The sequence below is a fragment of the Leptonotus elevatus genome, chromosome 20 (assembly GCF_054856555.1).
Source record: "Leptonotus elevatus isolate MCC_2025b chromosome 20, RoL_Lele_1.0, whole genome shotgun sequence".
Lineage (NCBI taxonomy): Eukaryota > Metazoa > Chordata > Actinopteri > Syngnathiformes > Syngnathidae > Leptonotus > Leptonotus elevatus.
In genome coordinates, this window is record NC_141258.1 from 13,907,320 (window position 1) to 13,933,910 (window position 26,591).

General features: G+C 39.3%; 1 protein-coding gene and 1 pseudogene across 1 annotated transcript; both read left to right on the forward strand.

The window, feature by feature from the left end:
* The first annotated feature begins 15,904 nt into the window (after positions 1 to 15,904).
* LOC147157165 (galactose-specific lectin nattectin-like) lies at positions 15,905 to 21,375 on the forward strand. The gene is made up of 6 exons (XM_086064651.1): positions 15,905 to 16,108; positions 17,663 to 17,690; positions 17,764 to 17,849; positions 17,966 to 18,103; positions 21,009 to 21,120; positions 21,199 to 21,375. The coding sequence occupies exons 1-6, from the start codon at positions 16,040 to 16,042 to the stop codon at positions 21,267 to 21,269; spliced, it is 504 nt and encodes a 167-aa protein (XP_085920777.1). The 5' UTR covers positions 15,905 to 16,039; the 3' UTR covers positions 21,270 to 21,375.
* A 3,371-nt stretch (positions 21,376 to 24,746) lies between these two features.
* Positions 24,747 to 26,591, forward strand: LOC147157166 (E3 ubiquitin-protein ligase TRIM35-like; annotated as a pseudogene).

Consider the following 26,591-nt stretch of genomic DNA (forward strand, 5'->3'; position numbering starts at 1 on the left):
GATTTTGTCCAGTTAATAGAATAATCTGATAAATGTAAGAATTAAGTTATTAAGTTAAATACTTCCCCTAACGAAATAGCAGGCTTTTCTAAATAAAGTAAAATATCATCGGCATATAGATTAATTTTGTGTTCTGTTACCCCAGAGTGAATTCCTCGAATCATTTTTTCCTGGAGTATAACTAATGCAAGTGGCTCAATAAATATTGCAAATAATAAAGGGGACAGTGGGCATCCCTGTCTTGTGCCTCTCTGTACAGTAAAACTCTGAGATATAATCCCATTAGTAGTAACTGTAGCTTTAGGTGAATCATATAATACTGAAACCCAGTGAATAAATTACTTCCCAAAGCCAAATTTATTTAAAACAGCAAAAAGGAAGGACCAGTTAACTTTGTTGAAAGCTTTTTCTGCATCCAATGATATAATAACTGCCTTTTTATCATGCCGCTGTGACATGCTAATAAGGTTAAAGAGCCTTCTAATATTATTAGTAGAGTGACGACCTTAAATAAAGCCTGTTTGGTCGCTATGAATGATTGCCGAGATTACTAGTCGAGATGCGAAAACCTTAGTGATAATTTTAATATCACTGTTAATTAGTGAAATCGGACGGTAACTTGATGTAAGGGTGGGGTCTTTTTCTGGCTTTAATAAAAGTTTAATTGCTGCTGTATTCATGTGTGGGCGTATGTAACCATTAGTTTTAATTTTTGTTACTACTCTTAAGAATAGTGGAGCAAGCATTAACCAGAAGTGCTTAAAAAATATAGCCGGATAACCATCCGGGCCAGGTGCTCTACCATTAGGCATACTATCTAGAGCACTGTACAGCTCGTTTATAGTAAGTGGCGCATCTAACATATCTTTATATTTAGTAGTTAACTGAGGTATATTTAAGCTACTGAGGAATGCCTCAATATGCTCAGGGTTAGGCTTGTTAGTTTCTGAGTATAGTGTTAGAGTAGACAATATTAAGTATTGTACTCTTTGCGTGTTCAATTAACTGAATGGTGAGATCCTGGTGAAGAAGTCCCTTTGCAAAGGTAAATAATTATCAGGAGCTTCTGATGACAAAAGGCTGACGACACTGAAGCCGTGTTCTGGTCAGATTGTGTGTTCGGCTCCCCGTCACATCCTTATTTATTAAAAAGTGGGCGAATACGAAAAGTCCATCCCATCAGCCCACAGTACATTTGGTTACAACTCAGTGAATACAAGAGAATCTGTTCCCATGGGTATAAATCAGATTAGAGAAAAACAATAATAATAAGCCTGTGACTCCCTTCTTCCGACCGGCAAAGACCGGCCCTCCCATTAAAGATAGCAAGTATAAACCCGTTGCCCTTTCTCTCATGAAAGTAACACAGATAAGAATACAATTCTATTCATTGAGCCATACTGCTATAACTAAATCCAAAACGACTAAAATATAAATTAAAACTAAAAAAACAATGTTAATAACTCATCATTCCCTCATTTGAGCTCTTGAGAGCTCAACACGTTAAAAAAATTTTTTTTCAATGGTTGTGTGGTAAAAATAATTATCCTTAAAACATCCCTTTAGCAGAAGAGGAGGTAGTTTAGCAATCATATGATATTAAAAAACAATTTGATACATTTAAAAGATTTTTAGTGGAATAAGCATAGCATATGTGAGGCTTAACATAAAATATTGTTCATTAAAAAGTGTCGCAATGTATCGGCAGACGAATATGTGTTCTTTGAAGCCATCTCGTGATGAAGTTCTTTGTTGAATGAAAAAAGTGACGCAATAGTTTTTCTCTTCTTTAAGAATCTGGGGTAGACTACCCAAATTCTTCGATTTGTCACCGGGATTATTCTGCCCGAAAATGTGACTCTTCGTGGAATGATTGCCCAAGAAAAGGCACTTGACTTGATCCGTTGAATGATGTCAAAACGATGTTGAATGATGTCGAAACGGCCGCTCCAGAACGAACACTGGGTCAGCTGACGTGGCTCCCAGGTCGGAGGTGATAAGATTGATGATCATCAGTTGATGAGATAGCTGAGCCTGGCACGTCTCCGGAAGCCTTGTAGACCAGATGTGGAATTTCGTCTCTCCTTTCAACCTGAGAGCGTAATATGTTTTTAGTCTTCTCATAAACCCACATAAATTTTATTTGGAGGAAAAACCCTGATAGTTTTGTTAGTTGGGATTAGTAAATGTTATTTGGTTAAGATCCGTAGGTCCTGTGCTGTTGGAACAGGAAAATATCTATTTTTGCGACATTAAAATAGAGCCCATTCTTTGATTGAGTTGAATGACATTCGCTCATTCATTAATATAAGACAGAGCTTGTAAATATTTATTTTTCAAATAGGTTTTGTTCAATAATAGGTAATTTTTTACCATGACTAAATTTGTTCTAAATTTGCATAACTGTGCCTTTCACCATCCTGAAAGTAATCATTTTACTAGCATATCATATATCCTCTTCCCAGAATCCCATGACCGGCCGAATCATGGCATGCTGGAAAAAACTCACATATATTTAAATTATCTATACTCTTTTGCAAACACTGGGCTCCAAACATTACATTTTTCAAATGTGATTCTGAGATAAAAGATATAATATAATATAATTACCTTCATTCGGCGAATATGCATTATTGTCCTCTTTCCCGCTGCAAGCTTACCTTTCTTCCACTCTTGTTTTGTTCCCTGTAGATTTCTTCAAACTCAAACTGTAAATTATCCCATTCAAACTCATCCTGTCAATTGGAGTGTAGGCCGATACCCCACAACCTTTTTAATTTTGTTTTTAAGTTTGTTTTTAATTTTCTAACCCACAACCTTTTAATTTTGTATTTAATTTTCTAATTCGTCTACATTGGTTAATTTCTTAAACATAAACTCCCTCATTTGACAAAGATCCACTGATTTTTTTCAAACACGTCAAGATAAAGGAGGATAAAAATAGAGACCTCATAACTCAAAAGACGTCGTAAATAACACAACCCTCTAAATCAGGCTATGAGGTAAACAAAAGAGCTACAAAACACAATAAAAATGAGCACAAGCAGATACAATTTAAGACACTAATATATGATGACTTTGGGGCCATAAAAAATAGAGGTAACCATATTACTCTAATTCAAGCAAACTAAAAATTATTTAAACTACTAATTAACCTCACCTCTTTTACAGATTAGTGGGGCTCATAAAAAACACAGCACACAAAATATTTCTGGGATTCATAAATCACAGTGCTGTTAAAAAAATCAAACTTAGCCATCAAACTCTTAGTTAGTCTTTTACTTGTTACTACTCATTTTATTCTATTATTTATTTCATACTATAGCTGCAGCTGGACGAAGTCCAAAAAAGTTCCTCACGGGGAAAATAAAAGTATATCGTATCATATCATATTAATAAAATTCCCATTGTACCAATTCAGAAACTGATTCTCCCAAAAATATAGGCAAAAATTTAGTAGGCTATAGATTGAAATAAATTTTCTCAATCCCTCATTTCAAATTTACATATGTCGTTTTCAATTTCCTGAAATATCTTGCTATAGATCACAGTTCCCCACTCAACACATTAAAAATGCCCTGCATACACCGTGCAGCACTTTACTGATTAAGGGTCGCATCCCAGTCAGACCACCAGCTTTCTTAGTCCAGTCCCCCAGCAGAAGGCAGGACGGCAGCTGTTGTCAATGTTCAGGGCGGGGCTGTGTCAGACAAAGTTCGATGAGAGGAGACATCTCTGTAATGAGGCTTGTACACAGTCACTGGGCATTGTGGAAGGTGAACATCATGTTTTTTTTAGGCACAGGAGGAGAAGACTGTTGCTCTGGGCTTTTGACCTTTGATCTCTGCCACATCCATTCAGACGCTGTCTGCAATGTGGATCCGATGACACATTTTCTTTCTGAGAGCTCACCTGACCAAAAAATGCACACTCGTTGATACAATGCATTAAAAATGCCAGACTGAGGATATGGGATCATAGCAAGACAGTTCACTTCCTGCTTTCTCAAAAATGTTTCGTAAAAAAAAAAAACAGCCTTTTTTTTTTTTTTTTTTAATACCCCTTCAAAATAGCTACTAGCAATACTTGCAAATACAACGTATCAGCAGCTGGGGCGCATCCCGTTCGCAGTTTGTAATCAGTGAAGGCCATCAAACCCTCATCTGCCCTGGAACTCAAACATCAGTTTCTGAAATGACACACTCAGAGAAAAAACAAATATTAAAAATCATTATCATTATGTCAATTTCAAAAACATTTATAACTCCTTATTCAACTATCTTACTTCCAGCCACAGCTATACAGATGTAGGCATAATTATGTCAACTCAACACAGCTCAAACAAAATATCCTTATTTTATCATTATTCTTTAATCATTTGTCCCGAAAAGGGAAAGTTAACAAATTAACCATCTTCATCAATCATTAAAGTGTAAAGACTATTGGCTCAGTCACTTAAAAAAAATAAAAAAAATAAAAAATAAAACACTAATTTAATATTCTTCTTACAAAAACTCAACAATATATTTCAAATACTATTACTTATTTTTATTGTTTATCATTCCTCTCTTACCATTTTGACAAAGAAAAAGTCCCATTACGAGGACACATTATGCTCTAACGCACAGCCCCCTCCTTTTCTTCTAACCTAGAAACGGGGGGGGGGGGGGGGAATCTTAACATTATACATCGCAAAACCTATTTTATCACATTCCCATTAATAAAACAAACGCCACTATCACAACAGTCTCATCTCACACAAAACAACACCAAACTTAGTTAAAAATATTGAAGAAAAACAAACAAAATCACATTTTTCTCTCACAATCACAAAAATAATAGCCCCCACCTTTTAGAAGCTAGGTCACACACTCAAATGCATACGCACACACTCTTTAGTCATTATAAAATAATAAACGGTTTTATTCTATTAATTCGTTGTCTACAAATCTTATAGCATTTAAACCAGTTTTGTACGGTGATTTCAGTAAACGGGTTAACTTCGAACAAACCCCCCGTAAACTGCTCCACAAATGCTGGAGTCATTTTAGCATCAAATTCAGCCACTACATCATTACCAACAAAGAAAATACAAAAGTCTGACGTACCATTTTGTCCAGCGAAAGCTTTTCATACAATCAATCCATAGTTTGTTTGTTCATTTTATATCGAAGCTTTTTTTTTTTTCTTTTTTTTTCTCCGCATGGCTGCGACTCACACGTCTATAAACCGGAAACGCATTCAGGACAAACCATTCTGTATCCGGGTCGAAATCGCCTCCATTTTGTTTATAGGCTATTTTTACTATCGGTTTCAATACAGTGACGTCTCACTTTTAATATAATAGTTCAATAGGTTAACACATATGGCCACACAACAGACACACATAAGAATCACGTGACCTCTCGTTTATACACAGCGGTTACCCAATCCCGCTGAGCTAAACTGTTCTCCATATATTGCAAAATTTTTGTAAGGCGCTCATTTTTAATAAAATTGTCACGCGCTATCGAATTCAACCGTGGAACAAAAGGAATTCAAACGGGAATCCTGACCTCAAAACTACAATCGTAGGAGCGCCAAAAAAATAAAAGTCACGTAATCTCTCGATTGCAAATACAGTAATACAAATCCAATTATTACTGTAATCAACCTGGACCCCTCAATACTGTTCAATTTCAAACAGGCGCTTTTTCAAAAAAAAATATATATATTACGTGTTAGGACGTTTTCACCAAGAGCCATGAACAATTATGATAGTAGTCCTCAAATCGGCCAAAACTGCCAAAAAAGACAGAAGCGCAATACTATAATCTACAGGCTGCATTTACGTCACTTCTAAATGCACCACCCCACGACGTGTTTAGTTCAATATCGTTGGAATTATCCCAACTCTCTAACGACATCAAACTATAACTTGTTCACACAGATCTCATTTAAAATTTAGACAATTTGGAAGACGAAAAACCAGTTGCAGCGGACCCAAACAGACAGAACCTCCCTACGTGGATAACAGTCTCCACTTACCGTACTTTATTTATTTAGGCCTAGAAGTTCCGCCCGTCCGTGAACGCCGCATCTAGCTCCACGTCAAAATACCACCATCCGTTAGAATACAGCGGAGGAGACCATTCGTTATAATTCAGCGTCGGGGTCACCATTTGTTAGAGTAGACAATATTAAGTATTGTACTCTTTGCGTGTTCAATTAACTGAACAGATTGTGTGTTCGGCTCCCCGTCACATCCTTATTTATTAAAAAGTGGGCGAATACGAAAAGTCCATCCCATCAGCCCACAGTACATTTGGTTACAACTCAGTGAATACAAGAGAATCTGTTCCCATGGGTATAAATCAGATTAGAGAAAAACAATAATAATAAGCCTGTGACTCCCTTCTTCCGACCGGCAGAGACCGGCCCTCCCAATAAAGATAGCAAGTATAAACCCGTTGCCCTTTCTCTCATGAAAGTAACACAGATAAGAATACAATTCTATTCATTGAGCCATACTGCTATAACTAAATCCAAAACGGCTAAAATATAAATTAAAACTAAAAAAACAATGTTAATAACTCATCAATAGGTTGCGATAATAGTTATAAAAACTTTGATTAATTTCTTCTGGTGATTGTGTGCATTCACCAGGTGTCCCTTTAATAGCCGTTATAAGAAATTTACCTGATTTGTTATTATATTCAAAGTTGTTGTATCTCAATTGTTGTATTATAAACTCTTGTCTTTTTCGATAGCATATCATCTAACTGTATTTTTGTATTTTGTAAGTCAGTCCATATTTGGTTATTTGGGTTTATTGCATACTCATCCGTCAGTTGTTTAATTTTTTCTTCCAAGTCTTTTTCTAATTTTTGATCCTGTTTCTTTTTATAAGATGAATATGATATAATTTTACCTCTAATTACTGCTTTCCCAGCTTCCCAGAGAAGAGATGGAGATAAGTCTGGAGAGTCATTTATTTCTAAAAAGTCTGCCCACTCTCTTCTTATAATTTTGTCAAACTCAGCGTCGTTTAGCAGTGAGATGTTTAAACGCCATGTCGGGGGTGGTATAAAGGTATAATCAACTTGTAGGGTAAGGGAGACTGGTGCATGGTCGCTAATAATAATAGGATGTATTTTTGTAACAGATTTATCAGCAATAGTTATTTGTAAGAAAAAAAGAAATTCTTGAAAAAGACCGGTGGACAGCGGAAAAGTTTTTTAGGTTTTTAAGTTTCCAGCTGTCGACGAGGCCAAAATCATCCATATATTCCTCTATTACTTTAGTAGATTGTAATCGCCTTATACATGTTGTATTATTAGAACAATCTATTAATGGATTTAAGACTGTGTTAAAGTCTCCTCCAATAATAGTAGTAGAGTTCGCTGCTAACTCAAACAGCTGAGAGAAAAATTCATGGAAAAAGGCCGGAACATCATTATTAGGGGCATATAAATTACCAAATGTATATATTTTATCAAATATAGTCACTTGAATAATAATGTATCGGCCCTCTGGGTCTGTTATTGTATTATTTAGCGTAAATAATAAATTCTTATATATGAATATACAGACTCCTCTTTGTCTACTGTTATAAGGGGCAGAGTACGCTTGACTAAAATTCTTATCAATAAGTAATTTTTCTTCTGATTTTTGTAGGTGGGTTTCTTGTAGGAGGCCAATATCTGCTTTTAATTTTAAGAGATGGTCTAAAATTTGTATTCTTTGTGTTGCATAATAAGAATCCAGTCACAATTCTTGCAAACTATGTCTTATGGAGAATGTAATATTAAGATGAATTAACCAGAATACAAGCTTTGTCCTTGAATAGAATGAGCAGTACAAGTTACTATATGCTCTGATCATTACTGATACCGATCCACTCCAACTTTGTAAACAGGGGTGGGGGAGATGTATACATTTTTCAGACGAAAATTAAACGAAAACTAAAATAGAAGCCATTCATTGAGAACATAACGATAACTAAAATTGTCTGACAATTTCGTCAATGACTAAAACAAAAATGAAAACAACACAGTAACGTAAATACACACAATCCAATCAGTGCCCATCATTGTGCGAAATGTGAGTGAACATAGCGTGACGTTACGGCCAAATCGTGTCGTTGCTCAAGCTTGTGCAGCCCAACAGGTTTCTCTGCTAGCACCTGCTCAATTACAGTTGTTCCCCAGTCAAACGGAACAAGAGCGAGACCTTGAATAAACCTTTGGGGTTAAAAAAAAACAAAAAACAAGACTCGCAAGCGTTAATTGACGCCCGCAATATAGTTGGCCGCCACAGACTATTCTATTAACTGGACAAAATCAACACTTCTACCTATTACAGAAAACTCATGGAACCCTGCAAGCCAGGACCCATACTACTCATTTCCTATAGGTAATTTAAAATACTTAGGCATAAAAATCTCACCTAAATTAACTGATTTAGTTAATTTAAATTTCACTCCACTTCTGGATAGCATTTATAGTGACTTGGAGCGCTGGAATAATCTTCCTATTTCTCTAATAGGACGAATTGCCACTATTAAAATGAAAGTTTTACCCAAAATAAACTATTTTTTCTCAATGATTCCATTTAAACCTACGGCTAACTGGTTCCAGTTGTTGGACTCAGCCGTTACAAAATTTTACTGGAAAAAAAAAAGAAGCAAAGATTAGTCTATCTACTCTTCAGAAAAATAAATCCAAAGGAGGTCTAGAGGCACCAAATTTTATGCACTATTATATAGCCAACCAGCTACAATATATTATTTTATGGGCACAACCCAATAGAGATACTAACTGTTGGCTGGAACTAGAACAGAAGGATTGTAATAACCTCAGACTCCTAGATTTACTCTTTATTACAACATCGATTAAGCGACATAACTGCTTTAAAAATCCAATGATTTCCGCCACCCTGACTGCCTGGTGGAAGGCACTAGAAATGACAAAAGCCCAAGTGGAGCCCAGCGGGCTTTCTCCCCTATGGCATAACCCCGACTTTCAAATTAACAACCAATCGTTTTATTTGAATGTGTGGGAGCAGAAAGGAATTACACATCTCCACCATCTCTTCTCAGATAATATGTTTATATCATATACATCCTTGCTCCAAAAATATAAAATAAAAAACGGAAACTTTTTACATTATTTGCAAGTTAAAAGTATGATAAAGAAACAAATTCCAACACTCCAGGGTACGCTCCAACCGCCTGTTTTAGCTAAAGATATTACCAAGCTTTCTCCGACAACAACAAAAAAACTCTCAAAAATATATAAGTTACTTTCATATACTGATAAAACGTCTTTACCAATCTCAAAATGGGAAACAGACTTGTCTATAGCTCCGGAATCTGTCTTTTGGATTCAAGTTTGTGAAAATGTTTTTAAAATGACAAAACACACAAATTTACAACTTATCCAATATAAAATTATTCACAGAACATACATTACTCAATATATGATGAAGAAAATGGGACTCTCAGACTCCGACATTTGTCTCCAGTGTTTACAAAACACTACAGACACTTATTTTCATGCTTTATGGTTATGTACTCCGGTTATGTGTTTCTGGACTAAAGTCTTAGAACAACTTTCCGCTGTCTTGGACTGTAGGATACCGTTCTCTCCAAACTTGTGTTTGCTAGGTGACTTCACAACAATTGACTTACCACATAAACAATTTCAATCTATACTTGTAGCCCTTACTATCGCAAAAAATACAATTCTTGTTAACTGGAAAAATAAACAAACTTTGAATATCGACCAATGGTCTAACCTCCTCATAAATCATATTTTAATGGAAAAAATATCTGCCTCAAATAAAAACCAAATGTCAAAATTTAAAGAAACATGGTCTACGTATATAGAATTTTTTAACCTAAACTTGGATTTTAATTCTGCCTGTTAGCGAGAGCCACAGCAGCGTTATAACTTGCATTGATGTTTCTGTATTAGGCAATTTGTAACTAATGGTTGTGTTTCTATAGTCAGGAACCCGGCTGCTGCCAGCGGGATCGAGCGGATTCACCTCCGATGGGCACCAGGGGTTGATATTCGGATTCACGGCATGCCAGTGGGTTAATTCTGTGGGTGCTGTCCCCCCTGGCTGGGCGTGGGCGGGTCTGTCCCTCTGTTGGCTGCTGAGTGGCGGCTGCGTCTTGGCCGTTCCCTGGGTCTCTTGGGGGGTGCTGCGTTGCGGGGCTTTCCCTGGTGTCGGGGGCGGCGCCGTTCCGGCGCGGTCCGTCGCTCTGGGCCTGGCGACGCGGTTCGGGGCCTGTGGGCCGCCGGGGTGCCCGGTGGTTCCCTCTCCCCTCCCCCTTCCTCCCCCTTGCTGCCTCTCCCTACTCGCCTCTCCCCGCCCGTCCTCCGCCTCCCTGTCCCCTCTCCCTCATCACCCTTCCTCCTCCTCTCCCCCTCTCCTTGCGTCCCTGCCGCTGCCCCCTGCCCCCTGCCCTTCTTGTCGTCCCCTTCCCCCCACCCTTCCCCCTCCCCGGTACGCCTTTCTTCCCCTCACCTGGGCCGGGGGCTCCATCCATGGCCCGGGTCTCGGTGCTACGGGGGCCGGCGGGGGTGGCTGGGGTTTGGTGTCGTGCCCGCCCCGCTCCGGTGGGCGTCCTGGCACCTCGGGCGGGACCCAGTATCCGGGGGGCGAGCCCTATCGCCCCGCCGGATGGGTCCCATATGCCCGCCGGGGTCCTGGTGGGGTGGGTGGGGGCTTGGTGGGCCGGTGCGCCTGCTGCCCCCGCCCGGTTGGGGAGGGCCCCGCTGGTCACTCCTCTTAACTCACTACACTAGGTTTGCACAATACACTTTTATAGACATATAGGGCACATAACACACTTTGGGGGGTGGGGTAGGGTGGAAACACCGTCTTCACCCTACAACTCCCCTCCAATTTTAATACACCACACAACTTGTGTGGGGGGGGGGGGGGGCTTGTGGGGGTGCCATCGGTTGGGGGCCGCAGTATAGAGCAGTGCTGCGGTCCCCTGTCCGTGTCGCCGCCCCCCCGCCCTATCTATTTTTTTTAATGCACCACATACACTCAGTAACATGCTTGGGTGGCGGGTGGATCGGAGCGTGGGAATATCATTGGGGACGTGGGGGCGGCTGGGGCTGGGTTGGGGTGGGTGGCGGGGGTGGATGGGGGGCGGGGGGTCGTGGGGGGTGCGGGGGTTGGGGGCCGGTGGGGTGCCTGGTGGGCCTGCAGTGTCCCGTCCTGCTGCGTTGGGCCGGGGGCGCGGGCCGTGTTGGGGCGGGGGGCGCTCCTGCTCCTGGGTTTGCTCTCCGGCCGGTGGCCCTGGCGGGGCCCGGGGGTCGTCCTTTGGCGCTGACGCGGCCTGGGGGGCCCTGAGGTGTTGCGCTTGCTCTGTTCCGGCGGGGGTCGACGGCTCCCCTCTTTGGTGGAGATTTTCATGCATGCCAGATCCACCACACCAACATCTACCGAAACTCAGACACAATCTGTTTCCTCCTCAGGTTATTGAATCGGTGGAGGCTGGTGTCTGCGGATCTCACGCGGCTTCGTCTGTCCTTCCTTCCTTTTCTCGGTCTCTCCTTTGGTCTCTTGAGGCCTCCCTGATTTTATGTTTTTTGGATTTGAATAATAATGTATCGGCCCTCTGGGTCTGTTATTGTATTATTTAGCGTAAATAATAAATTCTTATATATGAGTATACAGACTCCTCTTTGTCTACTGTTATAAGGGGCAGAGTACGCTTGACTAAAATTCTTATCAATAAGTAATTTTTCTTCTGATTTTTGGAGGTGGGTTTCTTGTAGGAGGCCAATATATGCTTTTAATTTTAAGAGATGGTCTAAAATTTGTATTCTTTGTGTTGCATAATAAGAATCCAGTCACAATTCTTGCAAACTATGTCTTATGGAGAATGTAATATTAAGATGAATTAACCAGAATACAAGCTTTGTCCTTGAATAGAATGAGCAGTACAAGTTACTATATGCTCTGATCATTACTGATACCGATCCACTCCAACTGGGTAAACAGGGGTGGGGGAGATGTATACATTTTTCAGACGAAAATTAAACGAAAACTAAAATAGAAGCCATTCATTGAGAGCATAACAATAACTAAAAGTGTTTGACAATTTCGTCAATGACTAAAACAAAAATTAAAACAACACAGTAACGTAAATACACACAATCCAATCAGTGCCCATCATTGTGCGAAATGTGAGTGAACATAGCGTGACGTTACGGCCAAATCGTGTCATTGCTCAAGCTTGTGCAGCCCAACAGGTTTCCCTGCTAGCACCTGCTCAATTACAGTTGTTCCCAAGTCAAACGGAACAAGAGCGAGACCTTGAATAAACCTTTGGGGGTAGAAAAAACAAAAAACAAGACTTGCAAGCGTTAACTGACGCCCACAATATAGTTGGCCGCCACCGACAGCCGACTGCAAGGATGATTAACGTGACATTCTGAGGTTGACAAACTTGGGTACAAAAGGCGTGGTCGCCGCCGTCCTGCGCATCCAGCTTCACAACTGCAAGAGTAGTAACATCACGTGCGCCTATCTTTTGAGACTGCAAGCTCCCTGGGTTGTTGAAAGTGTTCACTTGTTCTGCTTGTTGTGTCCTTATGAAGATGGCACATACCCTTTGTTGGATCTTCCTCCTGTGTATCCACTGCCAACTCTGGACCGGAGCCGTAAATTCAGATTTCCGCAAACTGAGACACTGGCCGGTTGCCTATTCACGTATTTGGGAGAAGCTGTTGCATGTTAGTCCCAAAAACTCCAATCATTCGCTAGATTTTTCTGTTTTTTCTTGAGGGAAAAAAATCATGGCAATTTATGAATGTTAATTCACTCATTTTTGCTATTTGGCTATTACAAGTGTGAATAATTCATGCTCATTATATGAGATTATAAAAATTGTCATGATAAGATGTGCGTGGGAGAGGGTAGACCCAAAGGCGGGGAGAAACAGCAGGGAGACAGAAATGGAGAGCTATGTGAGGAACTTTCTTAAAACATGTAGACACAGGGGAGTGGATGAGGACTGGACATGACTTGACTGGACGGGACGTGAGGAGGCTGGTCGCCAGGACAGGACAGGACGAGAGAAGGCTGGTCGCCATGACAGGCCAGGATGAGAGGAGGGTGGCTTGACAGAACAGGATGAGAGGTGGGTCTCTCGACAGGACAGGACAAGAGGTGGGTGGCTTGACAGGACAGGACGAGAGGAGGGTGGCTTGACAGGTGGCTTCATTAAAATTTCTATGAACATTTGTTAAAATTACTGCAAATAGTGAAAAGCTTTGAATATTTTTTTTTGTTGCATTTATGATTGTCAATTACACTGTGGAAGAACTTTTTTTGTAATTCTGTTGAGTTTGATCTGTATACTGGTTGAAACTAAAATAGTCCTGCTGGTTCCAAAATTGCACCCAGTTTTTTTTTCCTAGCACTGCATTGTTTTTTTTCTCCACAGGCAGCTTAGCCTGACATTATACTGTTCGCTAGTCTCTCCAGCACAAATAATGTTTAAAGCAAGATATAATTTACTACCACTGAATACTCAACAGTTGTTTAAGAACCATAATGAGTGTTACGATCTATGCAGACCTTGACTTCAAAGAACCTAAGTTTGGTACAAGGAAAAGTTTTTGTTTAAAAGTATGCGGGGTGAGGCTACTGAAGAGATTTATTGGGGAGTTGAAACGTACAAATATGAGACAGTTTAAAATATTGTATAAAAATAGGATTTTCAAACAATATGAGGATGAGGGGGAATTAGTCAATTACTTGTGTTGGGACAATTGTCTTATTTATTTTTGGTGACTACTTCTTGGTTTGTTTGTTTTTTCTCTCCTTGTTTTGGTTAGTTTGACTATTTGCTTTTATTTTTACGTTTGTATTGTATGGAAAAGGATTAAAGCCAGTGAAGAGAGAAAAAAAGTTTGGCAGGTTAAGAAAATGGATGGATTCTGACTTTATTCTAAGAATTCTGACTTTAAAATGAGAATTCTGACTTTAATCTCAGGATTCAAATCAAAAGCCACATTCCACTGATGAGCTATAGAAAGCTTGTTATAAGAATAGCTGATTCCAATTGGTTCCATCAGCAGCTCCGTGGCAACTTGCTTTTTTGTCACAATTGTGAGGCGTGCAGCTTTCAAAAGGTCTGTACGAGCAATGGCTGCAAACACAAAGCTACACAGCCACAGCCTGAGATTGTTAAATCTAACACTAGAAAAAAGTGCTTAAGTGTCCACACCAATGAGTGTAAATCTGACACTTTTTAAAGTGTTACTTCAAAGTGTTACTTCAAAGTGTTACTTGTTTCACACTTAAGCAGTGCTGACTGTTTGTGCAGGGGAGACAGACCGTCACTTGGTCCCCGACCGCCACCTTGGCGCACCCAGGACAAAGAAATTAAGTTCCTTTGTCCTTCATGAGGTTGTAAAATTTACAACCGGCTGATAATTGTTACACTTTTTAAGTTCAGTGTTAGACTAAACATACTTTGCATTGATTTTATTTATTTATTTTTTAAAGAAAATTGGGATCCTCTAGCTCACAAATTTAACATCATCTTTGGATTCTGCACCCAAAAATGAGTTCAAAACAGCTGTCAGACCAACTCAAGGCTTTTCATAATTCCAGATTACCGGTATATATATATTTTTTCCTGGCAATTATAATAAGTATCAACTCCCATACACTTTATTCCTTCACCCCATGAGCCTTTGCATGAATAAGCAAAGTGTGCATTACGTTTGCGCATGCGTGAAAGTAAAAATAAATAAATAAATGTGGCAATAAATAACGACTCCGGAGTGAACAAGGGAGCTGCCTTATTTCACGAATCCGATCAATGACATCATTAATCAATTGTGCAAATGATGACATTACAGTCGATTTTGCGATTTTGCATAAAATCCGTCCAATCACGTTCAAGTTGGTCAGATTTGCCTAACGTCTCGAGAAAACATCTAAATCCCGCTTCCATCTAATGTAGCGGGCTAGGAGAATGACATAAAAAAAAAATTCTTACTGAAAGTCTCTTGCCGGAAGTTGGACTGTTATAAGGGGCAGAGACTAAAATTCTTATCAATAAGATTTTTGTAGGTGGGTTTCTTGTAGGACGCAAATATCTACTTTTAATTTTAAGAGATGGTCTAAAATTTTTATTCTTTTTGTGTTGCATAATAAGAATCCAGTCACAATTCTTGCAAACTATGTCTTATGGAGAAGTAATATTAAGACAAATTAACCAGAGTACAAGCTTTGTCCTTGAATAGCATGAGCAGTACAAGTTACTATATGCTCTGATCCACCTTTTTCATTACTGATACCGATCCACTCCAACTTTGTAAACAGGGGTGGGGGAGATATATATACATTTTATTAAATGTTTATTAAATAACTGAGCAACAGTGGAACAGTGATAATTCCGTCAATGAAAATTTTTTGTCATATTTTTCGTCAAGAAAATTATTTTTCAGACGAAAATTAAACGAAAACTAAAATAGAAGCCATTCATTGAGAACATAACAATTACTAAAAGTGTCTGACAATTTCATCAATGACTAAAACAAAAATGAAAACAACACAGTAACGTAAGTACACACAATCCAATCAGTGCCCATCATTGTGCGAAATGTGAGTGAACATAGCATGACGTTACGGCCAAATCGTGTCGTTGCTCAAGCTTCTGCAGCCCAACAGGTTTCTCTGCTAGCACCTGCTCAATTACAGTTGTTCCCAAGTCAAACGGAACAAGAGCGAGACCTTGAATAAACCTTTGGGGGTAAAAAAAAACAAAAAACAAGACTCGCAAGCGTTAACTGACGCCCACAATATAGTTGGCCGCCACCGACAGCCGACTGCAAGGATGATTAACGTGACATTCTGAGGTTGACAAACTTGGGTACAAAAGGCGTGGTCGCCGCCGTCCTGCGCATCCATCTTCACAACTGCAAGAGTAGTAACATCACGTACGCCTATCTTTTGAGACTGCAAGCTCCCTGGGTTGTTGAAAGTGTTCACTTGTTCTGCTTGTTGTGTCCTTATGAAGATGGCACATACCCTTTGTTGGATCTTCCTCCTGTGCATCCACTGCCAACTCTGGACTGGAGCCGTAAGTTCAGATTTCCGCAAACTGAGACACTGGCCGGTTGCCTATTCATGTATTTGGGAGAAAATGTTGCATGTTAGTCCCAAAAACCCCATTCATTCGCTAGATTTTTCTGTTTTTTCTTGGGGGAAAAAAATCATGGCAATTTATGAATGTTAATTCACTCATTTTTGCTATTTGGCTATTACAAGTGTGAATATTTCATGCTCATTATATGATATTATAAAAATTTTCATGATAAGATGTGCGTGGGAGAGGGTAGACCCAAAGGCGGGGAGAAACAGCAGGGAGACAGAAATGAAGAGCTATGTGAGGAACTTTCTTAAAACATGTAGACACAGGCGAGTGGATGAGGACTGGACATGACTTGACTGGAAGGGTGGCTCGACAGGACAGGACAAGAGGTGGATTGCTTGACAGGACAGGACGAGAGGAGGGTGGCTTGACAGGTGGCTTCATTAAAATTTCTATGAACATTTGTTAAAAATTACTGCAAATAGTGAAAAGCTGTGAATAATTTTTTTTTGCATTTATGATTGTCAATTACACTGTGGAACAACTTTTTTTGTAATTCTGTGGAGTTTGATCTGTATACTGGTTGAAACTAAAATAGTCCTGCTGGTTCCAAAATTGCACCCAGTTTTTTTTTTCCTAGCACTGCATTGTTTTTTTTTCCCCACAGGTAGCTTAGCCTGGCACTCTATACTGTTCGCTAGTCTCTTCAGCACAAATAATGTTTAAAGCAAGATATAATTGACTACCATTGAATACTCAACAGTTGTTTAAGAACCATAATGAGTGTTACGATCTATGCAGACATTGACTTCAAAGAACCTAGGTTTGGTACAAGGAAAAGCAGTCCTGCCTGTTTGTGCAGGGGAGACAGACCGTTACTTGGTCCCCGACCGCCACCTTGGCGCGCCCAGGACAAAGAAATGAAGTTCCTTTGTCCTTCATGAGGTTGTAAAACTTACAACTGGCTGATAATTGTTACACTTTTTCAAAGTTTAGTGTTAGACTAAACATACTTTGCATTGATTTCATTTTTTAAATAATTAAAAAAGAAATCTAAATCTAAATCTAAATCCCGCTTCCATCTAATGTAGCGGGCTAGGAGAATGACATTTAAAAAAAAAAAAAGGCCAGCGACAACATACAGTCGGACCATTTCACTCGTCCCCTGAGTCTGAGTGTTTTCCGCTCTCCAGCAAGCCGTGTTTTACGATGAATCAGAAAACTGCCAAATCCAAATAGCAGGATAGTCGTTATCAGAATTCCAGAAACGTAGTTGTCAGAATCATAGTCATAGTCACATATTTGACTTCTTCTGCTGATTAGTACAACCGTCAACATCACAACAAGTTCCCATAAAACAAACAAATAGCAAAATTCTTACTGAAAGTCTCTTGCCGGAAGTTGGAGGCATGATTGTTTCTCCATGACAGCCCTCAGGTAGTGGTCAGGGTCAGCCACCACAAGTACTTGTAAATTGCGTTCTGAAACCACATCTTAACAATGTGCCTTTTTTTTTCTTCTCCTCCTCCTCCTCCTCCTCAGTGGTCGAAGAGTATCATTCATGCAAAAGGTTGGTAGCCAAATGATAGTTTTTCAAAGCAAAGAAGGAATTGTTGTTGGTCCAACAGTCAATTATGTTGCAGACGAAAGCTGCCCTCAAGGTTGGATTCGCTTGGACTGTCGCTGTTTCATCTACCAAGACGACCAGAGGACCTTTGCCGATGCCGAGGTTGGGACAGTGGCGATTCCACCACATCTGGCGATTGAAAACTTGAGTCAGAATACTAAATATCTTGTCGGCAGCCGTGTCTCGGCAACTTTTTCACTCCGCCTTTCTCCCATCAGAGTGTCTGCAACATTCTCGGTGGGAATCTGGTGTCCTTGCACAATTTCGTGGAAGTCTTTTCCTTTATTGGGCTGCTTTTTAACTCTGGCATTGCTGCTAGCGAGAACATCTGGATTGGACTTCATGATGCAATTGAGGTGAAACACTGACCAGTACTCAAATACTTGATACACAATACTCGACACAAGGTACTCAATACACAATATGCAGTATTTGGTACTGAGTAAACAATACTCAATAACCTATAGGACTATAATAATAATAAATATAATAATTATGATGCATCAAATATATATGTGCATGTGTGTGTATATACCGTATATATATATATATATATATATATATATATATATATATATATATATATATATATATATATATATATATATATATATTTATATATATATATATATATATATATATATATATATATATATATATTTATATATATATATATATATATATATATATATTTATATATAATTGCTGTCAAAATTGAAGCGTTAACTAATTAATTAATCTGAAAAAATTATCCCATTAATCATGTATGAACACAGATTAATCAGTTTTAATTTTGACCGCAGATGATCCCTTAGCCGACAGTGTATTGTTCCGATAAAGGTAGCACAGGTTGTTTGAGCAATAAACATAACTACATGCATTAAAGTAAAGCATTTAATAAATGTTTGCGTATGACATTCAGAATATTTGTTTGTTGTGTCAAACTATTGGGGTAATTTTTTTTTCAATTTTAAATTATGCAAGTAATTAACTGATTAGAAAAACAGGAGGATGAGTGTGTGCAGTGGATCAAAGAATATTGAAGACGTCCTCATTAAATGTAGAAAAAAATAACACATGTGCTCCTTAAATTTGGCCGGCAAAAAATGTTGATAAAAAGCCTTTTTAATTAAGCGATTAATAAAAATTCTAAGATGTGATTAATCTGATTTAAAAATATAATCATTTGACAGCTCTAATATATATATTTATATATATATATATATATATATATATATAGAGAGAGAGAGAGAGAGAGAGAGAGAGAGAGAGTGAGAGAGAAAATAAAGGTTATTATTTGGTACAAAAGCCTTTGTTCACAATAACAAAGGTCAAACGTTTCCTGTTGTTCTTTAACAGGTTTGCACACAATGCAGGAGGAATTTTAGCCCACTCCTCCGTATGTACAGCTCTTTGCTCAATCTCTTCAAGTTTTGGGGCTGTCACTAAGGAACACGAAGTTTCAGCTCCCTCCAAAGATTTTCTTTTGGTTTTAGGTCTGGAGACTGGCGAGGGCACTCCAAAACCTTGATATGCTTCTTATATAGCCACTTCTTGATTATACGGGCTGTGTGCTTTGGTTCGTTGTCATTTTGGAAGATCCAACCACGACCCATCTTCAATGCGCGACTGAGGAAAAGAGGTTGTTGGCCGAAATCTCGTAATACGTGGCCCTATTCATCTTCTCCCTAATACGGCGCAGTCATCCTGTTCCCTGTGCAGAAAACGACCCCAAGGCATGACGCTTCCACCCCCATGCTTCACAGTCGGGATGGTGTTCCTGGAATGGTCCTCTTACTTACTCCAAACATGGCGTTAAAACCAATTTTTTTTAATTTTTGTCTCATCTGACCAGATGACTTTCTCCCATGATTCCTCTGGATCATCCAGATGGTCTTTGCCCAACTTAAAAGGAGGTTGGACATGTTTTGACTTAAGCAGGGGAACCTTGCGTACGATACACGATTTTATACCATGACGTCTTCGTGTAATAATGGTCCCAGCTCTCTTCAGGTCATTGAGCAGCTCCTCCTGTGTAGTTCTGGGCTGATTCATCGCCTTTTTTAGCACCACTGATACCCCACACATTTGAGATCTTGCATGGAGCCCCAGTCCAAGGCACCTTGACAGTCATCATTATTTTTTCTAGCAATTGCTCCACAACAGTTGTTGTTGTTTTTTTTACAAGCTGCTTGGCAATTGCTCCATAGCCCATTTTACCCTTGTGGAGAGGTCTACTATTTTGTCTTTGGTTTTGCCCATGGTAGCCGTTGTAGTCTGACAGACCGTGAGGTGCACATGTGTTTTTATGCACCTTACAACCTCAAAAAGGTTAAGCTAAGTTAGATTAATAAGTGGATCGGTGGTGGACTTTTTGAAGGCACCGTAACAGGTCTTTGAGTCTTCTTGATGATTGGCACATGTTCAAATACTTATTTCCAGCACTAAAATACAAATACATTCTTTAAAAATCATACAAAGTGATTTTCAGGATTTTTATTTTAGTAGACCTATGAGGAGAATTTCAAACGCCTATGTGATTTCAAATTGGTAGAATTTCCAAAGGTGTTCAAATACTTATTTTCATATATATATATATATATATATTTATATATATATATATATATATATATATATATATATATATATATATATATATATATATATATATATATATATATATATATATATGTATGTATATGTATGTATATATATACATGTATATGTATATGTATATATATACATATGTATATATGTGTATGTGTATATATATACATATACATGTATATGTATATATGTATATATGTGTATGTGTATATATATACATATGTATATGTATATATGTGTATGTGTATATATATATATATATACATATGTGTATGTGTATATATATGTGTATGTATATATATATATGTGTATGTATACATATATATATGTGTATGTATATATATATATATATATATATATATATATATATATATATATATATATATATATGTGTGTATGTATATATATATATGTGTGTATGTATATATATATATATATATATATATATATATATATATGTATATATATATGTATATATATAATGTATGTATGTGTGTGTATATATCCATCCATCCAACCATGTTCTTAACCGCTTGTCCTCACAAGGGTCGCGGGGGGTGCTGGAGCACACCCTGAACTCATTAAGTTAACAAAAATGCTTTTTCAATTTTAATTTGAGTTTTTTGAGTCCCAAAATGTGACTTTGTGTTCCAGGACGATGACTTCATCTGGACTGATGGTACTCAAGTAGACTTAGCATTCCTTCAATCTGATTTTAGTTTTCAGCCCGATGGCAGTGGGGACTGTGTCTTTTACTCGGGACAAGGTGAGTGAAGATGCACGATTGAAGTTAGCTGAGGATCGGTCGCTGTGGTATTTCAACATGTTTTTCTTCCAAACTTAGGGTTGAATGATGGTTCCTGCACAGACAAATTTAGGTATGTTTGCAGCAGAGATTTGCTGCACTGCTGGTGAGTGCGCCGCTGCAGGAATGCGTGCTGGGGCAGGCAGAGCTTCGCCTGCTTGTGAAGAGCACAATAATCCTAATAAATAATACATGAGTAAAATGATTTTAATTTGACTTCTCTGGTCTTCACTTTTTCATTTTGAATCCAAAAATGGTCAATCAATCTCGTTTTTTATTTTTGTATTTATTTTTTTACTTTTATTCATTTATTTAGGGGATATATATTTTTTGTTGTTGTTTTTATTTCCATTTGTATTTATATTTTGTATTGAATTTTTAAAATTATATTTATTATATCTATTTTTATTTGTCACTTTTATTCATTTATTTATTTATTTAATCATTTATTTACTTTTTAATTTAGGCAGTTTTGGTCCTCCATAGTGAGGACCCTATTGTATCTGTACAAATTATTCTTCTCCTAAATGAATCACATTTTTTGGGACTTAAACATGTACAAAAACTTTGCACACACTTGGGCCCTGGCTAAAAATGTTATATTATAAACTTGTCATCTACAAACTTCTATTTCATTGTAGTGGTAGTGCCACCTAACCTGGCAATAGCCAGATTGATATTGTGATTCACTCAAAGGAGCAATCTGGGACTGCACCCCTGTGATTAGCTCGGGAAAGGTGGGGCATTCTGTACAATACTTCAAGCTGATTGGACGATGTGGCATCTTGTACACATTTGTTTTGACCAATCATGGCCACGGATTTGTTCTGGTCAAAGGGAGAACAGAATTAATTGCAGCGTCCATTCGTCCATGTTAGGTTTGTTTTCTTACCCCGGCGTCGGCACTGGCTTCCTGGTTTGGTCACAGCTGCATATCACGCCCCAAACACAATGTCGCTCTGTAATTATGTGGTTCGGATCGGTGGAAATCAACAGGCTCGGTACAAGATGTATTCTCGGGAGTTTGTGAACTCACAAATACCACGAGAATTCATCTTGCGGAGCAAGGTTAAGCGCCACCTACTGTTTTTTTTTCTTCTACGTTTTTCTCTAAGCAGGTTAACCAGAACTGCCTCATATTTGCTCATAAAAGTGTTTAGGCGTTCATGATGTTACAACATAAAGTTTTCACGAATATTTGTTGCCGTGGCAATGAGCTGTTCGCCAAGAAAGCAACGCTGATTTTGAGGGTCTAAATATGCACGAAAACTCCTGAAACTTGGTACACACACCTGGCCTGTTACAATTTGCAATATTTTATAGTGTAGTGTGCGAGAAAAAAACAAAAAGACTCACAGCACCCCCTAGATATTTTTAACAAAGCAGCCCCGGTTGTACGTTTCAGCAAGATCTATGAACATTTGGAGGTATATGAAAGAGCCCAAGACCAACAATTAGCACTATATGCAAAAAGGATCAGTAAGTGGCCATTTTTTGCCCATTTACAGAAGTCATCCTTATGCCCACTTCTCCTAGATGTTTCATCTGATTGACTTCAAACCGACTCCGTTCTCTGTGTATCTGATGAGTCACTTCGATGTGCGCACGTAGGTATTTTTGTTATCTGTTATTTTGCATTACATTGGGAAAAAAATAACATTTTGAATCAAAATGTTTTTCACGTTACAGTAAGTGTAATGCAGTAGCCTAATGCATGTGCAAGACCTGTTGTGTTTTATTGTGTGTAATTGGTATAACTGTGCCGAGCATTTTTTTTAAACAGGCAGCAGGTGGCAGTAGAGCATAAGAGAACATCCAGGGAAAATGTTGCAAAAAGCTCTTTTCCACACTGTTTTAAACTGAAACAATTTGTGAAAAAAATAAAAATAAACTGAAACAATTTTTGAAAAATTATGAAACTTAGCTATATTCGAATGCTAATCGCTGCAAAACGAAAAAAACAGATAGAAATATATCGGAATTCTACTCTTCTTGGGCACAACCAACAACATTCGCTATACCTCAATTCTTTCAATTATTATATCCTTCCCGCTTATAAACCAGTTTTCTTAATACAGAAAAAGCCCTACAGAGACATATTAATCTATGTCACAGCTGCACGAAAGGCAAAAAAATAAAATAAGCAAGTCAGGTCCGAACAACAGTGGCAACGCCATTTTAGCATTTTTCCTCGTCGTTCATTATTGTTGTCCGGCAGTCGAGGTAGTGACAAACGGCAAACAAAAATAAATAAATAATAAAGACAATTGCTTACCTCTGGGACGGCGGTGACCGGGAACACCGGCAAGAGCAGGATTGTCATCGTAAGAGCATGCATGTATGTATGGCCCCCAACAAAATGTTTATTATATATGAGGGTGAAAGGCTCACTTGGCGAGCGTTAAACTGCTGTTTTAGAGGCCCGCACAAGTTGATCCACGTTCACATTTATCTCTCTGAAGTTTTGGCTTTGGGAAACGAATAAAGAATACATCCTTCACATGCGGACGGTCGTAGTGTCTGGAGTCGTTTCTGTAAGTTCCATAACAGCTCTGTTTACGCTGCATGTTTTCCCCCCGGAAATAAACGAGAACAATACAAGCAGTACGAGCATAGATTGTCAATTGTGCCACTTTTTGACCTAATTCCGGCTAAAGCTGCGGAGAACGAATTTCGCCCCACTTAGGTGGGTGTGACAATCAGTGGTACTTTCACTTTAAAATGGCTGGGAGTGAATGAGTTAAAAACTGTTATCGCATAGCCTACAAGGATTGGTTTTTAAACTATGCTACTCACGTGACATGCTAAAAACTTGCCAGCGAATGCGAAAAATGAAACCTGAAATACAAGTGTGCGCATGTTGTATATGTGTGTTTCTGCGCATGCGCATGTATTTCTGGGGTAACACTGTCTAGAACCACTGCCCGCGACCCTTTTGAGGAACAAGTGGTTCAGATAATGGATGGATGGATTTCAAAGTTGGTGTTTGCATTTTGAAAGTTAAAACAAAAGACCAGTCATTTTTCTATTTTTAATATCTATTTCACACAAACATGCACACATACAAACATGGTCTCCCAGGCGGGGAAGCAAATCCATGCCAACCTGCATCGTAGGCAAGTGACAGTTCCACTCTGCCACCTGTGGGAGTTGAATGCCAGTTTTGCTACTGATTACACGCTCCGCCCTCTTCGAAACAGGTGTGACATATCAGCGGTGATTCACACACGTGATCCCCTCTGTATGAATTTGTATTACAAGCTGGATTGAAGTGAAACCTCAAGCGATCAGAAACCTCAAATAATCAAGGAATGTTTTCTATGAAACCCTTGAAATATAAAAGGGTTCTCAGTAAAACTTTCTGCGAAGGTTCTAGATCAGAGGTGGGCATCGAGGGCCGCAGTCCTGCAGGTTTTGCATGTTGCCCTTCTCCAACACAGCTGATATATGATCAGCTCATCAGGAAGCTCTGCATAAACCTGATAACGATCCTGTTAATTGGAATCAGCTTGTGTTGGAAGCGAGAAACCTCCAAAACCTGCAGGACTCCGGCCCTCGAGGAACGAGATTGCCCACCTCTGTTCTAGATGAAACCCTTGGTCATCTGTAGATTGCACAAGGAGAAACTGAAACTCTTCTGTGTGGACCACCAGGAGCTTGTCTGCCTTATCTGCAGAGATGCAAAAAACCACAATGGCCACAAGGTATGTCCCCTCATTGAAGTTCACAAAGATCACAAAGAGAAACTCCAGGACGGCCTGCAGAACGCAAAGAAAAGACTGAAGACGACTGCAATGAACAAGCGACGTACATTACGGTCGAGAGGGAGCAGGTGTAAAGCAAGATTAAGATGGATTTCGAGGAGCTTTGTTGCTTCCTACAGGCTGAGGAGGAGGCCAGGTTGTCTGCTGTGAGGGAGGAAGAGCAAAAGAAGACTCTGATGAAGATGGAGAAGATTGCGGCTCTCAGCAGAGACATGGTCGCTGTGTCAGACGAGATCAGAAGCACAGAGGAACAGCTGACGTTTGACCCCGTTTCTTTCATGAAGAACTTCAAGACTGCCATGACCAGAATCCAAAATCTACCCGACAAGCCCGAGTTTCTCCCAGGAGCTCTGCTGGACTAAGCCAAACATGTTGGCAACCTCAAGTTCAGCGTGTGGGAACGAATGAAGGAGATGGTCTCATACAGTCCCGTGATTCTGGACCCAAACACGGCCAATCCAGGACTCGGTCTGTCTGAAGATCTGACCAGCGTGAGTTTAGAAAAAGGACAGCAGCGTCCAAATAATCCAGAGAAGTTACGATACGATACGATATACTTTTGTTTTCCCCGTGGGGAACTTTTTCCTGGACTCCGTCCAGCTGTAGTTACAGTAAAGAAGAAACAACAGAATAAAAAGACATAAAATTAAAGTTAAATAAGAAGTGCAGCAATAAGTAGAAGACTTCCCAGAAGTCTTCACAGAAGTGTGTATATATATATATATATATATATATATATATATATATATATATATATATATATATATATATATTATCTAAGCATATATTCCACACATACAACATTGCACCATATATCTTATTGTACTGAGTTAATGTTGGTTGTTAAGCAGTTTGATGGATGTCGGCTGGAATGAGTTCTTGTAGCGGTTCAGCCTGGTTCTGGGGGCCCTGAATCTCCTGCCGGAAGGCAGTAGCTGGAACTCATGATGGAGAATGTGAGTCGGGTCAGTAACAATTTTCTGTGCCAGTCCGGTGACGGACCGCTCATAAAGCATCTGTAGGGAAGGATGATTCCTGACCCCCATGATCTTCATGGCAGTCCGCACCAGACCGGCAATCTGTGACCTTGACTGCACAGTCAGGTTGCCGTACCAGGCCGCAATGCCGTTTCTGATGATACTTTCCAATGCAGCCCAGTAGAACAACAGCATGATCCTCTGCTCCACTCCATAGACCCTAAGTCTGCGTAGGAAATAGAGACGCTGTTGGAGTTTGGAGCAGAGACTTCCAACATGTATTCTCCAGCTGAGTGTGTTGTCAATGTGGACCTCCAGATACCTATATGAACCCACCTGGCTGTTGTGATTACTTTTAATGACGACTGGCCTGTGGTCACCAACAGTTTTTGGATCAAATATCACCTCCTCTGTCTTCCCCACATTGAGCACACTATGATTCTGGTCGCACCACTGGACAAATTTCTCTATTTCTGAGAAATAGTCCAGTGGGCTACCGCCGGCCTGCAGCAAGCTGATGATAGCTGTGTCATCAGAGAACTTAATGATAAAGTTCTCTAGGTGTGATGTCACACAATCATTTGTGTACAACGTGAAGAGGACCGGGGAGCTGACGCAGCCCTGTGGGGCGCCTGTGCTTATCAATCTGGGTTCCGAGAGGGAGCTGTTGACCCTGACTTGCATTCTCTGA

Bases quoted from the DNA above. Each gene is read 5' to 3' on its own strand.
- LOC147157165 (XM_086064651.1), top strand. From the start codon at position 16,040: ATGAAGATGGCACATACCCTTTGTTGGATCTTCCTCCTGTGCATCCAC. The intron at 17,850-17,965 runs GTTGGGACAGTG...TTCTCCCATCAG, and splicing joins GGACCTTTGCCGATGCCGAG to AGTGTCTGCAACATTCTCGG. The intron at 18,104-21,008 runs GTGAAACACTGA...TTTGTGTTCCAG, and splicing joins GACTTCATGATGCAATTGAG to GACGATGACTTCATCTGGAC.